The 22983-nt window shown below is 45.5% G+C and overlaps 2 protein-coding genes and 1 pseudogene across 3 annotated transcripts; all 3 read right to left on the bottom strand.

Annotated features, from left to right (window-relative positions):
- Positions 1-1329: 1329 nt before the first annotated feature.
- Positions 1330-2626, bottom strand: LOC311246518 (intraflagellar transport protein 57 homolog; annotated as a pseudogene). The gene has a single exon. The product of its transcript is annotated as an intraflagellar transport protein 57 homolog (transcript).
- A 5952-nt stretch (positions 2627-8578) lies between these two features.
- Positions 8579-11682, bottom strand: LOC311246519 (cilia- and flagella-associated protein 70-like; the record flags this gene model as incomplete). Its single annotated transcript, XM_084336669.1, is given in 2 exon segments — positions 8579-8892; positions 8895-11682. Coding segments are annotated over 2 exon segments (3102 nt in total).
- Positions 11683-20484: 8802 nt separating this feature from the next.
- Positions 20485-21750, bottom strand: LOC311246520 (regulator of nonsense transcripts 3B-like; the record flags this gene model as incomplete). Its single annotated transcript, XM_084336670.1, has 1 exon — positions 20485-21750. One exon carries the CDS (start codon positions 21748-21750, stop codon positions 20485-20487), a length of 1266 nt encoding a protein of 421 aa, XP_084192796.1.
- Positions 21751-22983: the final 1233 nt, after the last annotated feature.

Consider the following 22983-nt stretch of genomic DNA (forward strand, 5'->3'; position numbering starts at 1 on the left):
CATTGTGAAAGACAAAGAGATTGTGCAGTGTCCCATAGACGTAATCACACAGGCCATGGAAAGGAAAAGTATGACATGTCACGAGAACATTATGAATAAAAATCTCTTCCGTTTATTTATTTTTTGTACACAGTACACCGCAGATATGGTGTGGTTTAAAATGATATGTTTCTCTTTCTAACCATCTCTGTCAGAATGTGAGAAGCTGACTTGACTGCTGTGCTGCTGCTTCTCGCTCCATATACACCTCAGAGGTCGTCGGGCACTTTCTCCCCCCCCCCCCCCCCCCCCCCCGCTGGACGGAGGAGAAGACATCCGCCTCGTCTCACGGCTGGCTCCGCTCGGCTCACCGAGGGTGCTGACCTCTCTGGGTCGGTGCTGTGGACCCGTAGCTTGGTGGAGCCCTGCCTGTCAGACGCTTCGTCTCCGGGGGGATGAGGCTGTAGGCCAGCGGGTCTCCCCATCAGCCGAAGGCAATGTGGGAGGAATCCAGCTGGATCCTGCTCTCCGGGAGCCGGCTGACCCAGCGCTGACTGGCTGATCGCACTCAGGGTTCACCGGGCCGCTCCTCACACCTGCCAGGCGCACCCTCTCCATGGTCAACAACTGGGTCACATGTCACACATCTGGCAGAAACTGACAGCTACGAGGGATCGAGTCCTCGTCGAAATCCATTCCACTCTGAAATGCATCGGCCTTCATGTTGAAGATTCTTCGCAGTTTGCAGTTGGCAGAAACGGTGATACCGTCAAGCGTCAAGAAACCGGCTCTTTTAGACTGCCCTTCGGTGAGCGACGCAAGGTCAATGCACAAGTTAGACCAGATATTGCGTCTCAAGCCCGCGAAAGGGATTTTCACATGCAGCGGCGTAGCGGAGAACTCTTTGTGCGCTGTCGATAGGTACATTATCCTTTTCATATGGCCAACGTCCGTTATTAGAAGCTCTGCGGAGAAGTCTTTGGATTGAGGAACATTCACCTGAAGGACCAAGTAGCTTTGAAGGAGCCCAAGAGGCGTTTTGCCATCCTCTGGCATTTGCATTTTAATACCTTGGCTTCTACTGTTCAGACAGTACACAAATCCTTTCACTTCTTTATCGAACTCTTTATGTATGGCTGAGGGTCCTCCATAAAGTTTCCATTTTACCATATGATCTTTTCCCTGTGCAGTGAAGATCTCTACTACAGGTCCACCCTGGTAATCGTTTTTGAACATTTTACGAACTGTTAGCTAGGCTAGCTAAAGTGAACTGCAACTGCTGTTCGTGGTTGGTGAACGACCAGGCCCGCTAGTAACTAGCCCTATGCGCCCATTTCACTCACAATACTTTCACAAGTAACCTAACCCGACGAGAAGCAAACGTCCAGGTTTAAAGATTCCGACATAAGTGTATCTTAGCTGGCTGCTACAACAATGGTGGTTGGTGGCGTTCATGTCTCTGGTCATGTTGGACTTCTCCTTCAGCTTGGCCTGCAGCAGCGTGTGCTCCACCACGCCGATACGGATGTCCATCTGAACAATCTCCTGCTTCAGTTTGGTCAGACTCTGCTTTATCTTCACCACAGGTGCTCCATCCGACATACTGCTGCCCTTCTCTTCCATCTCCTGCTTCACCTTCTCCAGCTCCTCTGTGATCTCTGCAAGCACCCTGGTCCTCTCGGTCACCTTTCCACTCGCCTGTTGGTAGAGCTCCGTGACCTGGTTGAGTTTGGACTGGGCGTTGCGGTGTTCCTGAATGAGGTGTTCCAGCTGGTTGTTGATGTATTTCTCTCGGCTGCCCACCTTCTCCAGGGTCTTACTGATCTCCTCTTGCAGCTTGTCAGGGAAGCCCTTGGTCTCCTTCAGTGATGACTTATCTCTGTGTTGATGCATTTGGTCTACATGGATCCTCCAGTCCTTGTTGTCTGTCTTAATGGTGACCTTTAGTTGCGGGAGGACCCTCTCCACCTCCAGGTTCCACTCTGCCACGTCAACGTGTGATTCCAGAATGTCGTCCGGCTTTGAGGTCCATTTGGCTTCACTCTGATTTGTCCTTGATTTTAGGGCTTCAAGGTCAAGGACATTCTCCTCTTCATCATCCAGTTCCTCTGTCATCTCCTCTTCCACCTTACTGAGTGTAAGTTCTGCGTCATCCTCTATCACAGACTCTTCCTCCGTTTCCTCTTTTGGGTAGTTTGGCCTTTTTAAGACACATCCCTTTTTCTTCACAGCTTCCTCTGCAAGGCGACCCAACACATAGCAAACATACTCTCCAGAGCCGGCTTTCAATGTTGAAGGAGGGAAGTCCACTTTTACACCAAGAGCTCTCAAGCTCTGAGAGTATATTGGACACGGCGTTGGGGTCATTATGCTCCTCAGGTTGTACGAATGGTCTCCCTGCTGCATTTATAAGCCAGGATGCAATGCAGATGAACATAAAGAACTGCTCGCCTGGGTTGGAAGCTGTGTAAGGACTGGAAACAAAATAATGCCTGGACAGAGCCTTCATGTTGTGCTTTGAGAGGACCTCCTCTTCATAACACAAAGCACTCAACTTCAACAGCAGTTCCTCCATAACGATGAACATCTGATGTGTTCCAGGACCCAGCAGCTCATCATCCTCTCCTTGTCGGTTGTCGTCTGCCATTATGAACAGTTATATGTACAAGTTGCCCCACTAGCTAACAGTTAACGTAATCTTGGAGCTTTATGATGAATGATTTGCCACTTCGCGTAGCTAATAATCCTATAGCCATTAGCGAAGCAGTTGGCTTGTTTGGGTCTCACCATCTGTTCTGAGCCTCTTCTTCTTCTTTATTTTTTCCGGCAGTGTAAACGCAACATGGCGTATTACTGCCCTCCTCAGTTCTATACTCTAATATATATATATATTTTTTTTTAAACAGTTTTAGTACCGCTCACGACCAGCAGGTGCCACAATTACACCTTGTTGCTTTAAAGTGTTAAAAATGGGCCATGGAAACAGGCTGTGGAAACAAATGAGTAAAAACCTACTAGGAATTATTACTTTTGAAAGAAATGTCACAGTACCCAGTCTCTACACCAGGGGTGGGCAATTATTTTTTCCAGGGGGCCGAATGAGCAACTGAAAATATGTTGGAGGGCCGGGCCAAAATTCCAAACTCAATTATGCATAATATACATTTTATTTCTGTATAAAAAGCAGTAAATGGCATTGTTTTGACCCCTGGTAAGAGTGTATGTTATTATTTGGCAATTAAAAGGTGAGGTTAGCTTTCAAAAATATCATTTATTCAAATAGAATTCATTTCCAAAATGATAAACAAAATGTGAAACATTAATAACAAAGGGCATTTTGAGTTTCATATACTATTGAAACAAGGGTTTTCTTAGCTTTCTAAAGACATCACATCATCTTATAGCCAAAATAAACAAGACATGTCACTGAACTGTGTAAAGAAAAGTGTCCCAGTTTTGTAGCCTTTTTTACTTTACATTACTGTCCCATTTCACTTGTTATATTTCCACATTTTAGTGTTCTTCAGTTATTATTATTTTTGTTTCATTCAGTGTGAGAAATCCAGTCTCTGTTGAGCTTTAACAAGTCCATCAAAGTCAGGTTGCATGTCTGAGGTGGAGATGCGAAGCACAGCTGCCAGATGTTCATCAGTGAGAGAGGATTTGTACCTGGACTTGGTAAACGTCATGACTGCTGAGAATGTCTGTTCACATGTAGGTGGATCCAAAGAGAACCAACATCTTCTGAGCATGTCTCCTCATGTTTGGAAAGTTCTCCTCCTTAAGAGCAGAGTAGAAGTCTAGCAGTGATGCTGACTTAAAGTGCTCTTTCAGTAGTGAATCAGACTGCAGGTCAATGAGTTCAAGCTGAACAACTATCAACACTGCAGGTAAAGGGAGGAAACCAGCTGCATTTCATCCTCAACCTTTTTGAAATCTTGAAAACGCCTTGAAAATTCATCATGCAGTGCTCCCAACATGGATGAGTACCTCTGCCGGTGATCAGCTGATGGTTTGACTTCTTTCAGGGTTTTCATGTGTTTGAGATTGTTGCTGCCTAGTTGCCTTGAAATTAATTGCAACTTTGTCATGAAGGCTTTCACATGGCTATGCATTTCATGAGCAAAAATGCCCTTGCCACCTGCAGTTGTGTGTTCAGTAGGGATGGGTACCGTTCACATTTGAACCGATACGGTACCGGTACCTGTGAATCGATACGGGTACCCAACGGTACCTTTTTTCTGTACTTTAGTCTCTAAAAATGTAATCTACCTACCTCAGTTATGAAAAAAAAAATCAAAACTTCAAATAACCACACTTTCGACCGTTTTCGGCTTGCCCCGACTGCTTTGTTGTTGAATCAAGTCAAATCCTAGGTAAGCGTATATTGTGCGTGTGAATGTTGACATGAAAATAAAAAAGTTAAAAAAAATAAAAAAATTAAAAAATTTAATTATCAGAAGCATTACCAAAAACGACACAACAACATGTATAGATTATGGCTAGTTTGAATATAATGATATGGAACACTGGTGGGATAAATAAACAACACAAACGCAAAAGCATGCTCACACTGATGAAAAAAGAACATGTGGACGTGGCTCTACTAAGCGAAACGCACATTTTAGAGAAAGACATAGATACGTTAGCGGACAACACATATCATAATATTAGTCACTCTTCTTTTGGTACGAGAACTCGAGGTGTAGCCATAGTCGTTAGACGTAAGTTGAATATTGAATTAAAGGGAGTATGGTCTGATGCAGATGGTCGTATAACTATAGCTATGATTGTACACAAGAACAGGAAAATAGCATTGGCAGCGGTATATGCCCCAAATTTGTACGAAGAGGGTTTCTTCACTACACTAACTAATCCAAGGATGGACAAATCTTACCTCGCCTTTTCCAGCGAACAAAAGAATTCATCTAATGCATTAAAGGATTGGTCGAAGATTACAGGTGTAAATGACTTATGGCGATCACTTAATCCCACGACCCGAAAGTACTCTTGTCGAACTGCGAGACATAACACATTATCCAGAATAGATTATGTCTTTGCATCCCCGAGACAATTTGATAACTATGAAGTGGAAATGATACCCAATGCACTATCAGATCACTGTTATTTACTCCTAAAAGGAACATTTGGTATACTATCTTCCCGAGCCCCAAGATGGCAATTTAACTCGATGCTGCTTAATAACAAGGAATTCATTACACAACTCAAAGAAGCTCTTATAGTATTCCTACGGGAGAATGCAAACTCGGTGCAAGACCCCAGAATAATATGGATGTCGGTAAAGGGAATGATCAAGGATTTCACTGATAGCTTTTCCTCCAAAATGCGCAAGAATCGATGCACAAAACTGTCTGAACTGGAAACGCTTTACTCAACGTTATTTAATTCTTTAAAATACAACTCAACTCGACTAGAAAATCAAGTTAATGTACTAAAAAAAGAGATCAATGCCATATACAGACAACAATCGGAAATACAAATACGCAGCACAAGACAACAGCAGTACTCCCAAGGTTCTAAACCTAGTCACCTATTAGCCATGCGATTAAGAATTAATGCAAAATTTGCAGATATAACTACCATTAGAGCACAACAAGTACTTGAAACAGACCCTGAAAAAATAAACGATACATTCAAAGAATTCTACTCCGACTTATATAAATCAGAAACGACCTTCGATCAAAACAAAATGGACACATATCTTAATCAAATTATTCTCCCTAAACCTTCAGAGGATGATGCTAAACAGTTAGAAACACCGATCACACTAGAGGAACTCAAGAAGGCCATATCCAAAATGCAAAGTGGTAAGGCTCCCGGAAGAGACGGTATCCCACCAGAAATGTACCTTTCTTGTTGGGACATAATTGGACCCTTATTACTAAATATGATCTTATACTCAGTCAAGGAGGGGAACTTCCATAAAAACGACAATATTGCACTCATAACAGTCCTTCTCAAAAAAGACAAAGACCCCACCGAGTGCGGTAGTTACAGACCCTTAAGCCTCCTCGGAACCGATATCAAACTGTACTCTAAGGTATTAGCCATCAGATTACAAAAGCATATGACGTCTTTAGTTCATCCGGACCAAACTGGCTTCATAAGAGGCCGCCTGATCACTGATAACATAAGACGAATACTGCACGTACTAGATGCCGACAAGGACGACACCATACCTAAGGCGATGCTGTCCCTGGATGCAATGAAAGCTTTTGACAGGCTGGAATGGTCGTATCTATGGGCAGTATTAGAGAAGATGGGGTTAGGTAAAGGTTTCATTGATATGATTAAAGTAGTATAAAAAGACCCATCGGCCATGATTACTACAGGTATAATCACCTCCGGAATATTTCCGGTATCACGCTCAGCTAGACAGGGTTGCCCTCTTAGTCCCGGACTATTCGATCTATCATTAGAACCTTTAGCACAATATATAAGACAATCCCAATCCATACAACCAATCGTAATCAAGGGCACACAACATAAAATTAGTTTATATGCGGACGACGTAATACTGTTCATGCAAAACCCCAACACCACACTGCCTCATCTGCTCAAGTTGATTGAGAACTTTGGTGATTTATCGGGATTCAAGATAAATTGGCCGAAGTCGGCTTTCCTTCCACTTAACACCCCTGCAAAAAAAGATATAACCCTCCCAGGAGAGATACCTATGGTAAAACATTTTAGATGCTTGGGAGTGGAAATATTCCCCACCATAAGACAAACGGTGAAGCACAATTACACAATAATCCAAAACAAAATCAAAGACGACCTTGATAGGTGGGCAAAACTTAAAAACTCAGTACAGGCACGGATATCAATAGTTAAGATGGACGTACTACCTAGAATCAACTTCTTCAGTTCAATGCTACCGTTACCCCCTCCAGAGGGTTACTGGAAAAGCGTACACTCCTCCACATACAAATTTATTTGGAATAACAAACAATATACGTATAAAAAGATCCACCGCACAGAGAAATAAAGCAGACGGTGGCATGGCATTTCCAGATCTTTTCCACTATTTTAAGGCGTACACATTAAGACCATTGACAACATGGTTTGATCCCCAAGCATTAGTATCCTGGAGAAAATTAGAAGAAAACATAGTAGCCCCACATAGACTGAAGGACATAGCATACACTAAACTACCAATCAAGCATTGTGAACGGAAATTTGGCCCCATAATTACTCATGCGATCCGGATATGGCGTGAAACACAAAAAAAATATCCTAACCCACATAAATGGCACAATCATACTCCCTTATTCAATAACAATGCACTCTTGATTGAAAAACGACCTATAAGATTCCCTATATGGGAAGAGCAAGGCATACACTCATTAGGGGATGTTTTTAACAAACAGGGTTTTTGTAGTTATGGAGAAATATGCAACAAATTTAATCTCACCAAGTCCACATGGCTTTTTTACATAGAGTTACGGCTATGTTTGAAGTCTCACGGTGTTCCATTAGACATACCAATTGAACACCACAGATACCACAAATTCTTCTATGAAAGAGAGACATCGAGAGGTTTTGTTTCAGATTTTTATCATCAATTACTAACGTCCTCGTATGAAACCCTCCAACTAGACTCTGTCTGGAGGAGGGATATACCAGACCTGGAAAGTGACTTTGATTGGCAAGAAGCCTGGGCAAATGTCCGACTTACATCAAGGAACCCGGACCATCAACAAATCAATCTTAACTATATTCACAGGACATACTTGACTCCTATAAGACTGAACAGAATGGGTCTTAAACAAGACTCCAAATGCTCCCAATGTACAAATGGGGATGAAGGGACATTTATGCACATGTACTGGGACTGCCCACCAGTTAAGATATTTTGGAAAGATGTGACCCAACAATTATCAAAACTCTTATCTTGGAATATACCTGTACACCCCTCTGTATTACTATTGAATGATGTTTTTGAGTTTGCAGTACATCCACAGCTAAAGAGATTGGTTTTATCGGGTATCACAGTAGCTAAAAAGCTGATCGCATCACGCTGGTTTCAACCGGAAAAAATTTGCCGGAAAGTTTGGTTTCTTACATATCTCGATGTGATTTATCAAGAAATATCTACAGCAAGAATTCTGGGTCTCAATGAATCCAAAATGACAATGTGGTTAGAAGTGGTGGAGAGAATAAAAGCTAGCTTATAATGGTAGTGTCTGGTTAGGAGCGAGGGATAATGGAGGTACTATCCAAAGAGGGGTCCGGGAGGGGGGGGTTCGAGCTGGAGCATATGTGTGTAGGTTTTTAGATAACAGGTATTAGGGGTATATCCTGTATAAGACATTGGTATAAATGGTAATTTCGTTGGATATACACTGTGTATTAATGCTTGTGTATCTTATCGTGTGTTGTCATGTTTGTTTATATGTGTTTAAAAAATAATAAAAAAATAAAATACAAAAAAAATATACCTTATTATTGAGGACAATGTGTTTTAATTGTATTAAAATATGGATAAACCATTAAAAAAAACGTTTTAAATTACAAATAAAAGAATTTAAACAAACACCAGTGCATTGTTTTGCATTTTGGTTTTTCCAGGTTCCATTTAGAAGCACGGATTTCCAAAGCCAAATTGATCCTGGAGCTCTTTGATTTCCCTCAGAATGGATTGCTTCTGTAGGTTCAGCTTTATGACATATTTATAAGACTGCTCTGCTTCGAGCCTTCTGCCAGACTTGAGGCAGACTAGAGCCAGGTAGCCCCAGACCTCTGGGTTCATATTGTTTAAGCTGTTAGCCTCTGACAATGCATCATCAGCTTCACTCAGATCACCCAACCGGTAACAGGCACTCCCCAGTCCTAGCCAAGTGAGACAGGAAGGGGAGCTCTTGCAGGCACGCAGGTAGATAGTTTTCCCACTTGGAAGTAGATGGAGCCCAGGCGCAGGTAGATTAGGTGTGTGTCTGAGGCGTCCTTCACAAAGTCCAGAGACCTCTCATAGCACTTCTGGGCCGTCCTGTACTCCCCAGTCAGATAGTGACAGTGGCCGTACAGAGCCCATACATCTGGATCCTGGAAGCTGTCATTCAGCACCACCTTCAGACTTGCTATGGCACTGCAGTAGTCTGCCTTGGCCAGGTGCAGTCTGGCCAGAGTGACGTGGTAGCAGCCGGTCAGCCCTCGTTCTGGAACCTGCAACTCTTTGGACAGAGCCCTCTGAGCCATCTGCAGTGCATTGTTCTGTAGCAGGAACTGGACTGTCTCCATACAGATGGTGCTGCTGGGTTTGGCTAGAGCTGATCCAGGATCAGGCTTGTAGTCCTCTCTGTTTCTGCAGGTCTGGCTTCTCTGAGATCCTCTCACCACACTCTCTCTGTCTGGCTCCCTCTCTTCATCTGCCTCTTCCTCTAAACTCACTAGCCTGACACTGGGAGACTGGCTGGCTGCCTTGGCCTCCTTTTCCTCAGGCTGCTCCTCTTCCAGCTGTGGGTCCCCTGCCGTGTCCTCCGTTCCCAGAGAAGGTGGACTGACCACCAGGATGGCCCTCAGCTGCCTGGCTGCCTCCTGGAACGCAGTTTCCGCCTGGATGGAGTTCTGGCCCTCAAGGAACAAGCCAAACAGGGTCCAGGCCTCCACGCTGGTTGGGTCGATGCAGGTAGCTCCCTCTAAGTAGGTCTGGGCTTCTTTATAGCGCTCTGCCATCTCTGCCAGGATCCCACTCATCATCAGACTGGGGTGGTGTGACTGTTGGATGGACACGGCGTGGTGATAGCAGTCCTCTGCCTTCAGGTGTTCTCCGGTCAGCATGTAGAAGGAGCCGTAGTCAAACCAGTGGGACGGTTCAGTGGGCTCCCTGCACACCCGCTCCTGGTGATACTGGGTAGCTAGCTGATAGTCTCCGGTCAGCTCAGCCTCCCTGGCAAAGTGTCTCAGCTGTGAACAGTCCAACAGAATCTGCCCTGGGGCCTCATGGGCCTCTACTGACAGAGTCTTGTTAAGAGCCAGGTGCATGTGGTCCACCAGGAACACATACAGCTGGCTGAGGAAGGCCCTGAGCTGTTCTGGATCACAGAAGGCCTCGGTCCGCAACATCTTCTCACGCACTATCCGCACCACACAGTAGTTTAGCTGCTCCTTGAAAGCCAGGTACTTCCCAGAGTAGTTGAGCTCTCCCAGGAGCTGGGTTTTACGCTGTTCCTGTGCACTGGGGTCCAGCGGCTTGGCTCCAGGCAGGAAGGCAGGCCCAAACTGTTGCTGGTACTGATCTAGAAGTTGTCCCACCACACTGGCTACCTGGTTCTGAAACTCCTGCACCGCCCTCTCTGCTCCAGCAGGCCTGCGATGCAGTGGGGGTCTAGGAGGGATAAGCTCCATTACCCTTTTGGCCACCTCCTCCGGGGGTTTCTTGGGCACCAGGGGTTTCTCCAAAGCAAACTCAATGATGATGTAGGTTTTGGCATCTGCATACACCTGTCCCCCTGGATTGACTTGTGTCTCAACGTCGACCCGGCTGTTTGGTCTTGATGTTCTTGATGCTCTTGATGTACTAGATTTTCTGGGCATCTCCTTGATAGTCTTGCCTCCCTTCTGGCCTCCGTCCAATACCCTGCTGGGAGAAGCCTTCGAGGAGCCAGTCTCACCAGCTATGCACAGGCTGGCCTGAGTGCGGACATGCTCCTTCAGCACGCTCACCCTCCGTGTGGTCTTAGCCAGCAGTTCTGTTTCAGAGAAGGGGTGGACTCTGTAGGCTCCCCGGATGCGAGTGACCCCAGGGTACAACAGGGGACCCATGTCCACGTACGCCACACCATGAAAGGGGACCAGGATATCCTCTTCAGCTAGCGGCTTTCCCAACTTTCCTCCCTTTGCCCTTTGAGTGACGGACTTCATGATCTCAACTGGCCACACTCGGCATTCACCAATCCTCTGAGACAGACTTGCTGCACCCCATGTATCAATATAGCAGCGGCACTCTGTGTCCCAGCTGACTCTCGTGTTGGTACTCTCAGCCGTATTCTGGAATTCCCTGTCCTCTATACTAGTGAGTTCCCCATCCTCCTGTTCAATAGGCACGACTTCTATGGAGCCTCCTGGGATGCTCTGAGCTCCTGGTGCTAGCAAGGGAGCCACTGGCCACTTCCTAGGTCTGCTCAGAGCTTCTCTGTCGCCGCCTGCTTTCAGCAAGCCATGGGAGAACAACAGCCCATGCTTTTTCTCAGCAGTAAGGGGGACCTCCAGGGCAGCTACATAGTAGGTGGGAGGAAGGAGTCCAGTGCCGGGCACTGGGTTCCACTCCTCAGGGACAGAGTATGCCGTCTCCACTGTCACCCTCAGCAGGTTGGAGCTTAGAAGCTGAGCTTCAGACAGCAGGGGCTCCGGCACATTGACACTCACATCCAGACATGGTAGCTTACTGTCGCCCTCCTGTGAGGCAACCTCTCCTTTAGGTGATCCAGGAATTAGGTGCAGCGGAACAGTGGTCAAATAGCTGACCTGACCATGCAGCAGAGGGAGCAGGTCGAGAATAGCTTGGCCCAGAACTGCTGTCTTCTCCAACTTCTCTTTCTTCTCCGACTTCTGTTTCTTCTCCTTGGGCAGAATCTCTACCACTGTCAATATGATGGGTTTGCGGGCCACATTGTCGAGGGTTAACGCAGTGGTTGAACACTGGAAGCTGCATGTGAAGTTGTAGTCCACGGAATCACCCATTTCTCTCTGAGAATCGCCCAGCAGAGCACCGTTGAATTCAACCTGTACATACTTCTCAAGTTGGTCTGCTTTGCTGCCCCTCAAGTTGTTTCCACGTATGACAGTTATTTTCACGGGTATTGATTTTTCTTCGGTACTTGATACTGGGTCCATAGTCGAGACTAAATACATTATGTAAGTTAGCAAGCCAATGTTAGCATCAGCTAAAAAAGAACCATTACCAACACTGTGTGTGGTTAGGATACACTTCTTCTTCTTCTTTAGAATTTCCAGCAGTGTAGACGCATTGTGGCGTATTACTGCCCTCCGCAGTTCTTTTGATGAGCTCTTCTTCTTCTTTCTTCTTTTGAATTTCCCGCAGGCGTATTCTTCTTCTTCTTCTTATTTGAATTTCCGGCAGAGTAGACGCATCGTGGCGTATTACTGCCCTCCGCAATTCTTTTTATGGGCTCTTCTTCTTCTTCTCCTTCTTCACCTTCTTTTTCTTCTTCTACTGGACCCCGTCATCAACTACATTGTCCATTGGAGTGCAGCTACTGCTGCTACTTCCTGCCTGAGCCCCCCTCCGCGGGACCCTCCTTGCCCCCTGCTATCTTATCCTGGACTGCTTTGTCCCTCGCAGCCTTGTCCCTCGCAGCCCCCTCAGCCAATTCACTATACACCTCCTTCCAATCCAGACCTTCCAATCCCAGATGTTGAACCGCTATCCTAACAATCATCTTCACCATCTCTGTTCTACCCTTAGCCTCTGCCATACCAGTAACTACCCCTGCCACGAAGGCCACAATACCTAATTTCTCCTCCCTTCCCCTCTCTCTTTCCACCTGCTCTACCCTCACTGCCAAATGCCCTCCTTCAACCCCCTGCACCCTTTCTTGGCTACCCTGTCCTGCCCTGCTAACCGCCCCAGCATACGTCAACTTACCCTCCCTTCTCTCTCTCCGATCCGCGACCTCCTTCATCATCACCTCGCACCCCCGAAACGCTACACTATGCTCCCCACCACAACTACAGCACTTCGGCTTCACTCCCTCTCCACAATTCCCATATTCATGTTCCCCGCCACACCTAGCGCACCTCAGCCCCTTCCTACACGTGGTAGCTATATGGCCAAACCCCTGGCACCTATAGCACCTAAGAGGATTATGAACAAATTCCCTAACCCTATACATCCTACGCCCTACAAACACCTCCCTAGGAACAACCCCACCCTCGCAGGCGTATTACTGCCCTCCTCAGTTCTTATACTACGCTAGTGGTATGGTTTCCATAGTTAGGCCTCTGTGCGTATATTATATATATATCACAAATGTTCTAGAATGATCTATTATGACATCATACAACATTCTAGAACATCAGAACATTTGTGATGTCACAGTATGATGTCATAATAATACATTCTAGAACATTTGTGCAGTATGATGTCATAATAAAACATTCTAGAACATTTGTGATGTCACAGTATGATGTCATAATAGAACATTCTAGAACATTTGTGATGTCACAGTATGATGTCATAATAGAACATTCTAGAACATTTGTTGAGAAAATCACCTCTACAGTAATTAGTCACGAATGCTTGAATATTGTTTAGAATCCTGAGGCTGACACAAATCCAAAAAATAATCCTTTGAAAAAGTGAACCAACTTAGAGGGTGCTTTGTATGGTAACGGTGGTGGGAGGGTAAGTGCACCACAGCCAAACACATCATTTCTAGTTTCAAACAGTGCTCCAAGGATCCAGTTTCTGTCTTTAAACATTGTTTTACTAAAGATATATCATACAGCATGTGAGTGTAATTTCACATTCTCCTCATTTGTGAGTCATGCTTATGGCTTTCTACAAAACACTGCAGCCATTCATCAGCCTTGATAAGGTTTGCAACAATCGAAGGTCAGCATGTTCTTGCGAGGGGCCCTGTTTGCAATAAGGTTTATTATCCAGACAGATAGAAATATACACATGATGAGGGGAGGGAGGGAGGGAGGGAGAGAGGGGGCCTTATCAATAACGGCCTCCACGCAAAGGTCCCCCCCCCATTCGGGAGCACAAGCTGCCGCGCGGTAAAAGAAAGAAAAAAATAAGAAAGGGAGGGCCTTATCAATAACGGCCTGTCTTTTTCTCTCTCTCTCTCTCTATCATTCTCTCTCTCTATCTCTCTCTTTCTCTATCATTCTGTGTGTCTCTCTCTCTCTCTCTCTCTCTCTCTGTCTACCAGTCGCAGACTGTGTGGGCTGACTGTCACTCAAAGTGCTTATGGGCGGAGCCAGGCCATAACAGCTTGAAATCCTGAGGCTGAAAAATTATGGTTTTGAGTACTTGATTAGAAATATAAAACAATGCATTTTTTTGAAAAAAACCTTACAGATGTCTTCAATAGACTCACAGGAATTGTGTAAAGTTGCCCAAATAGTGCTAGGAATAGCAACACATGTCCCCTTTAATTTAGTTTACTCAGTTGTGTAATTTGGTATCATTAGTTCGGCAGTTAAGGCATCCGACCAACCCCCCTAAGGTGAAATTTATATACAGTCCTTTAACACATTAACTGCCACGGAGTTTGATCATCTTATACCATTCTCTGCCAGCACTGTAAGTCTATGGAGATGTTCACCTTCTTTGCAGGGCTATAACTTTTTAAATTGTATTGCTAAATTGACATTACTATGGCCCATTCAACATCGATTATCTATCATTCAGGATGTAGGAACGTTTTACTTTTTCATTCACACAGTAATTCCTAGAACGTGAGATATAGGCATAAATGCATATATAGATTATCAAATGCCGTTTGATACCGATCCACGCTATATTAAAAATTTCAACTGTACATGGTCCTAAACGTTATGACTGATCATGCACGGGTGAACAGGGGGGGGTAGTTTATAATTCCGTGATCGTCGTTAAATGCTTCATGTAGTATGGGTGATATATAGATCAGAGCAGTTTGTATGGATAATAATAAACACTCACGCTGAAAATGACGTCAGCCTCCTCTTACCGTTGGGCGATGACACTAGAGCAAAAAGATCCCAGTTATTTGATGGGGATCGAGGCGATCCATTTCCGGTTTGTATAATACTAATACACGCCCAAATCATGTCGAGTTATGGCAGCGATCCATATCCACAGTGTGTGGCTAGAGTCCTGCAACGATATGCGAGTGGCCGGACGTATTTAGGAGACGCACCGACATCCAACCGGCATTTCCGGTTTGGCAACTCGCCGATCATCCACCAGGGGGCAGTATTGAAGCGTTGCAGAGTTGTGCCGAGTCCCACAGCATCAGACAAGGCTCCGTGAGGGAAATATGAATACCATGGCGAAAATATGAAATATGATCAAAATAACTGTTGTGTCCTCACATTGCATGTTGTAGCTGTACTCCCAAGAGTCTCCACTATGGGGCGCAGTTAATACAATGCCCTGTTATGCCTACAGCTGAAGTGCAGAAGAATGGTACACGATGCTGTATGATGATACATGCAGAAGAAGAGTACACGCAGAATGATAATAGAACAGAGTGTACCATGTTGTAACCTAACCTGTTATGCTTGACTAAAAGACTAAAGAGTAATCCTGTATCCTGAGTCTTATTACTACACCTCTACCTACATACAAAATACTACGTACGTACAACATAACAATAACATTGTACGCCGTGATCTGGCAGAATTCGCATGAACTTGAAACCCGTTGTACGACGTTTTTGGCGCAGGAAGTGTTAAGCTCCAGCACATTGAGCTTACTCCTGAGTAATCCTAGGTAGCTTCTTCTTCTTCTTAATTTTTTCCGGCAGTGTAAATGCAACATGGCATATTACTGCCCTCCTCAGTTCTATAATTCGAACAATTTTCCTTTATCTGCTCAGAATCCAATGAGGCAACAGAGGCTGCAAATGGTTCTCCAACCTCGATCTGCCATTCACCCTCACCTCCGAGAGCGCTTTTTGAACGCCATTTCAAGCACGATGAGCTCTTCTGTTTTCAAGTCATATTCTTCTGCCATTTCTTTCCCATCTGTAAAGAGATAGTGGATCTTCCTTTTCCCGTCGTTTATCAAAGCTGTTTTCTTTGATGATTTTAGCAGATCAGTCCAGCATTGCACAGCCATGCTTCTGTTGTAACAAGACAGCACTTCCTGAAACAGCACGTAGCCATGGCAACCGAGGTCTTCTTCTTTATTTTTTCCGGCAGTGTAAACACAACATGGCGTATTACTGCCCTCCGCAGTTCTATACTTCGCCCACAATTGAGAAAAACTTAAATACGCATAGGCCTACAAAAAATAATAATAATAATAATAAATAAAATAACATTATATCCTCTGGTACAACTCTGCCTCGTGCAGAAATGTCAGCACTGCCTCTGTGATCAGCTGGTGGTTCTCATTATTCAGGCCAAAGAAAGATTTTAGAGAGAAAGAAGAAACTCCCAATTCTGATAACCTTTTATAAAAGATTTCCCTTTCTTTCCTATACCTGTCACATTCTAGGAAAACATACTTGACAGTTTCAGGCTCTCCACATTCACACCGCCCATCTGGATGTGTTCCCACAATGCTTAAGGTACTGTTCAACCCACAATGTTCCAGCCTCAATCTACACATCTTGACCCTATCGCTCCTAGACCCATATCCAGCCACGTTGATTTTGACCCGAGGCTGCAGAGAGAAATAGTGCCTCCCCTTGGTCCCCTTTTCCCACTCAGCCTCAACTCCTTTCTTAATCTTCTCTCTGAGTTCATCTCTTCCCATTGAAATGCTTATCTCTTCTTCCCTTCCCAGGCTCTGTTTGGCAAGGGAATCAGCTGTCTCATTTCCCTCAATCCCAGCATGCCCCGGAACCCAGCAAAACTCCACTGAACAGCCTGCCTTCTCAATCCTATATAAAACTAATATTATTTCCTGAATGAGATCAGGGCGAGTTTTAGACCTACCTGCACTCACAGCCATCAGTGCAGCAGCCAAGTCAGAACATATAATCACCTGGCCTGGTCCCACTTCCTCCACCCACCACAATGCCCAGAGAATGGCCAGTAACTCTGTTACAAATACAGAGCTGCCGTCAGAGATTCTCTGTCCCTTACCGATCCCTAACTGAGGCACACACCACCCAAATCCTGCCTTCCCACTCTCTGGATCCACAGAGCCATCAGTATAAACCTCCAGAGACCCTGAGGCTAAAAGGAATTTCTCTATTTCTCGCCCTTGTCATTCTCCATCAATAACCTAAATTCAATATCTCGATCAGGAACTAGCCAAAATGGCACTGGCAGCCAACGAGTGTGCTCTGCAACCCTTACCTGATGTAACCTCAACTTCCTGGCCCACTGATCAACACTGGACAAAAAAGGCTTATACTTATCCCCATCTCCTGCCCCTGAAAGTAAACACCTAGTTGGGAAAACTTTTATTCATCGTTTTTTTGGCTCTAAGAAAAATACACAGGCACTGTGATCTACGTTTTACCTTTTATGTAACTTAAAGGAGTTCACCAGGTTCAGGACACATTACAACATCATAGGATCCATATAATGGTCCACATTTATAGAAAATAATAAATGAAATAAAAAGGGTACCCAATAAAGTCTGTTTTGAGTGCACTCAATACAAAAAAGGGAATGGATATTCTGTTCCTACCACCAGGGGCCAAGTTAAAGTTCACCAGCCGACCGTTGGGTGATGGTGAGTAGAGAAGGTCAATGAAGACCACTTCAGTTGATGCAGATCCATGTTCAATGAAGGGGGTAACTTGTACTGATGTTCATCATGGGAGCAGCCCTCTCGGAATTTGCTTTCCTTCTGAAGCACCTCTCGCATGTGTGACACTTCACATCAATCGCTTGAGCCATCTTTGGCCAGTAGAATCGGGTGCGGGCCAAGTTAAGGGTGCGCTCAACCCAAGGTGGCCAACTTCATCATGCACCCCTTCTAGTGAGAATAGCGATGTACCACACCTCAACGAAAGGTTTAGCATGTTCCAATCAGTTGGCTTTTTCCTTCTAGTGTGACAATTCCTGCGAGTGCGACATGTTCTTCGACATTGGACAAAAATGAGAAGTCCCTCCTCCACGATCCCTGGCGAACTCCGTGATGATGACAAAATTAATGCATAGGGAGCCCCATCTCCCGGCCAAGACACAGCAATAGTTGATGATGCTATGATAAGCTAGTCTGACACTAGGTGACCATTGTGAAAGACAAAGACATTGTGCAGTGTCCCATAGACGTAATCACCCAGGCCAGGGAAAGGAAAGCTATGACATGTCACGAGAACATTATGAATAAAAATCTCTTCCGTTTATACATTTTGTGTACACAGTACACCGCAGATATGGTGTGGTTTAAAATTATATGTTTCTATTTCTAACCATCTTTGTCAGAATGTGAGAAGCTGACTTGACTGCTGTGCTGCTGCCTCTCGCTCCATATACACCTCAGAGCCCCCCCCCGCTGGACGGAGGAGAAGACATCCGCCTCGTCTCACGGCTGGCTCCGCTCAGCTCACCGAGGGTGCTGACCTCGCTGGGTCGGTGCTGTGGACCCGTAGCTTGGTGGAGCCCTGCCTGTCAGACGCTTCGTCTCCGGGGGGATGAGGCTGTAGGCCAGCGGGTCTCCCCATCAGCTTAAATGTCTTGTTGTTCTTACGACGCCCAGCCCGCTCGCCATGGAATGGTTTCTCACTCTCTGGACAGGTCTGGCTGGTTCAAGCACTAGAGCCGGGCCCTGTCTGCAGTGGCCTTCCCTCCGCGCCCTCTGAGGTCCCAGTGGCGATCCTCGTGGTTTGTGGAGGAGGCCCAGAGACCCGGCAGCCGAAGGCAATGTGGGAGGAATCCAGCTGGATCCTGGTTCTCCGGGAGCTGGCTGACCCGGCACTGACCGGCTGATCGCACTCAGGGTTCACCGGGCCGCTCCTCACACCTGCCAGGCGCACCCTCTCCATGGTCAACAACTGGGTACCATGTCGCACATCTGGCAGAAACTGACAGCTACGAGGGATCGAGTCCTCGTTGAAATCCATTCCACTCTGAAACGCATCAGCCTTCATGGTGAAGATTCTTCGCAGTTTGCAGTTGGCAGAAATGGTAGCTTACTACAAAAACCTAGGGGTCCGCAAGGACGACTTCAAGCTGGAAATGGTAACAACAGATGAGGTACTCAATAAACTGAGCGCCCTCCAACCTAACAAGGCCACTGGCCATGACAACATCCCCTCCAAATTCCTCAGAGACTCAGCAGCCGCCATCACCCCAATCATCACACACATAATAAACCTCTCCATAAAACAGGGACACGTCCCCAAGGACTTCAAAATTGCGAGGGTGACCCCTCTGCACAAAAAGGGCAGCAAATTAGACCCAGGCAACTACCGCCCTGTTTCTATTCTCACCTCCATCTCGAAAGTCATGGAAAAAATAGTCTACGAACAGGTCGAAAAGTACCTAGCAGAAAAATCCGTACATACTTCTCAAGTCGGTCTGCTTTGCTGCCCCTCAAGTTGTTTCCACGTATGACAGTTATTTTCACGGGTATTGATTTTTCTTCGGTACTTGATACTGGGTCCATAGTCGAGACTAAATACGTTATATGTAAGTTAGCAATACAACGTCAGCGTGAGCTAAAGAATAACCATTACCAACACCGTGTGTGGTTAGGATACACAGTCCGCGTGTATCCTATGTTGTCATGTTCTGAGCCTTCTTCTTCTTGTGAATTTCCGGCAGTCTAGACGCCCTTCGGCGTATTGCTGCCTAACTACAATCTAGTTTACAATCTTCTTCTTCTTCTTCTTTGGAATTAATGGTTGGTCGAAGCAAGACCCGGCAAATAAAAGAAAACAATAAAGAAAACCAATAAACCCCATAACACACAAAACAAAATATCCAACTCTAACATCACCACCCTATCCAAACCTAATCTATGAGTCACTCATTGCCTCCTGTGGGCTGACTCTGGCCTTCTTGATCACTCACAACCCCCTTTAACTACTTCCTCCCATGTCAACCCCTTCATTCCCATGTGCTGTACTGCCACTTTAACTATTAACTTAATCCTATCCGTTTTACTGCTAACCAACAGCATTTACTACTCCTGCCACAAAGGCCACTACATTCAACACCTCCCCCCACACCCTCTCTTTCTCCTCCTGTACTACCTCTACTGACAAATGCCCTTTCCTAAAACCCTGTTCCCTATCTTGCTTTTCCTGATCCTCCTGTACTACCCTTACTGCCAAATGCCCTTCTCTAAAACTGTTCCTTATCTTGCTCTCCCTGTCCTACCTTCCTAGCTGCCTCTGCATATGATATCCTACCTTCCCTTCTCACCTGCTGGACCTCTACCTCTCGTTTCATCACCTTACAACCCCAATACGCTACACCATGCTTCCCACCACAACTACAACACTTCAGCTCCACTCCCTGGTCACATTTCCCATATTCATGCTCCCCACTGCATCTTGCACATCTCTGCTCCCTCCTACATGACTTGGCTATATGTCCGAACTTTTGCACTTATAACACCTCAACGGTTTCGGCACAAACGCCCTAACCCTATATACCATATACCCTATAAATATCTCTTTTGGACTAACCTCACCTTCAAACTGAATTACTATCGTCTCTGTCTCCTTCTTCTCTGCTCCTCTTGTCATCCTTTCCGCACTCTTAACTTTCCCATTACGTTTGTCACTCTTCAAATCTCCTACCAGCTGCTCTATACTAACCTTGATTGGAATTCCAGTAATTACCCCCTTGCAACCACCATCCCTTTTCTCCCCTACTCTCACTACTCTATAGATATTAACTTTGCCAATGCTCCTCCCTTTTGGAGTCTTTGGCGGACTTCTCCGGCCTGTCGGTGTGACTTGAGTCTCCCGTGCTCTCTCCATTCCTCTTCTCCCAGGAGCGCTCCTTGTCCTTTTTGGTCGTCTCGTCCTCCAGTTTCCTGTAGGTGTTCTCTGCGTCCTGGCGGTCCTTCCTCCTCCGTCGGTCCTCGTCCTGGCGTCTGGTGCGCTCCTTCTCCTTCTGCCCCCGCTCCCTCTCCATGTACTTCTCCTGCACCCTGTCTCGGTCCGCGTCCCGCTCCCGGAACTCCTTTCGTCCCTCTTCGTCAGCTCTGTTTGAGGCACAGCTCCGTACACGATCGTCCTTGTTTTCGTGGTTTTGGCGCTTCTTCAGGTCGGCGCTCCCCAAGGCTCTGGTGTCTGTCATCGGCTTCTCTGGTTTCTTGGGCCTCTCCTTGGGCTTCTCTGAATCGACAGAATCATCCCCTCTGTCAGGTTTACGCAGGAGCTTGATTTTTGGTTCTTCCCTCACCTGCTCTTTCTCCTTCTCCAGGGGTTTGTCGGCTTTCCTCAGTTTTTCAGCCTCCTTGCCCTTCCTCCTCTCCTCCTCCCTCCACTTCCGATGTTCCTCGTCCCTCAGACGCTTTCGCTCCAGCTCTCTCCTTCTCCTCTCCTCTTTCTTCTCCTCCCTGAGTCTCTGCTTGTTCTTCAGGAAGTCCAGGAGAGGAGTTGTCTTTTTAGCTCCAAGCTCCTTTGATTTTGCTTCAATTTCTTCCAACAGAGTCTCTGGATTAGATGTGATTTTTTCATCCTCTCCGTTATAATAGTCCAGGAATTTCTTGTAATCAGGATCTTCCTCTATGGTTCCACATTCAGCATCCCTCTTTTCACACCTTTTCTTTGAAACCTTTTGAAAAGGTGCAAACTCCACGATGGCAGGATACTCCTGTCCTTTGCTATCGATGAACACGTGTCCGTCAAATCGATCTCGGAAGAGGACAATATCCTCCTGGTTTTTGAAATTGATGTATGCCCTTGCAAATAGGTGGGGGTAGAGGCTGGTGTCATTGGCGAAAAATTCCAAGTAGTCCACTTCTGGAAGTGGCTCTAATTGTTCCTCCAGTTCCTCCTTGGTTAGACTTGGTGGCAAACGTCTTATCACAATCTTTGTCATCATGTCCTCTTTCTTTTCCTTTGGCCTCTCCGCCTTTTCTCCATCTTCGCATTTGATTTCCATTCCATTTTCTTCCTTTGGGCGAGTGTTTTCCTTGTCCTCTTTCATTTTGTTACCCAGTTAAATTACATTTGCTTCGACGCTTATGTGTTTACTTTTTTAGCAAGTTAGCTAGCTACTAGCGTAAACTATACACTTCCTCCCTCCACAGGCAACTGATGGGGTGCTGTCTGCTCCAATAGGGTCCAGCTGCAGTGCCGGAGAATCCTCTCACTGGGCAAGCCTGTGGCAGCCACGAACCTACCTAGTACGAACCTACTTTCTATAGAAGCAGCTCGGAGGTGCGCTGTTTTAAGTGAGCGTGTGTTATTGGACTGATTGACCGATTGATTGAAAACCCCACCAATGAGCATTGGCAAAGTTGAGCCTCTTTCCTGTGTGTATATAGATATATCACAAATGTTCTAGAATGTCCTATTATGACATCATACAACATTCTAGGACATCAGAACATTTGTGATGTCACAGTATGATGTCATAATAGACCATTTGTGATGTTAGAGTATGATGTCATAATAGAACATTCTAGAACATTTATGATGTCACAGTATGATGTCATAATACGACATTCTAGAACATTTGTTGAGAAAATCACCTCTACAGTAATTAGTCACGAATGGTTGAATATTGTTTAGACTCCTGAGGCTGACACAAATCCAAAAAATTATCCTTTGAAAAAGTGAACCAACTTAGAGGGTGCTTTGTATGGTAACGGTGGTGGGAGGGTAGGTGCACCACAGCCAAACACATCATTTCTACTTTCAAACAGTGCTCCAAGGATCCAGTTTATCACTTTAAACATTGTTTTACTTCCGGTTCCGGCTTCCGGTTTAGCGTTAGAATGGAGTAGGTCGCATGTGACACAGCTGCTCACCCGTTATTTTTTTTTTCGTTTTAAAAACATATTTATAAACCATTAATGCGTTTAAAACTTGACGCATATATCAACTGAGACTATCAACTAACTATATTGACCAAAATAATCGAGATGAAACCAAAGAAAACCACAACGAGTCCAAAAACAGTCGTAGAGGTCCTGCCGCAGGAATCAGGATTCGTACGGCAGACAGCAGAAAATATAGACTTGACAGTGGCCGCTTCAAGTTCAACCCCATCAAACCGAACATATCATCCGGAAAATGGAGGAAATGGGGAAGACAATGGAGAAGAGAATGGAGGAAATGGAGAAGATAATAACTCAAAAAGTAGATGCTATTAAAGAATCTATTGAAGGCAAAATTGATGCGCTGAGAGCGGACGCCGACGCACAGATTAAACGCA

The sequence above is a fragment of the Notolepis coatsorum genome, assembly GCF_963971535.1.
Source record: "Notolepis coatsorum genome assembly, chromosome: 19".
Taxonomy (NCBI): Eukaryota; Metazoa; Chordata; class Actinopteri; order Aulopiformes; family Paralepididae; genus Notolepis; species Notolepis coatsorum.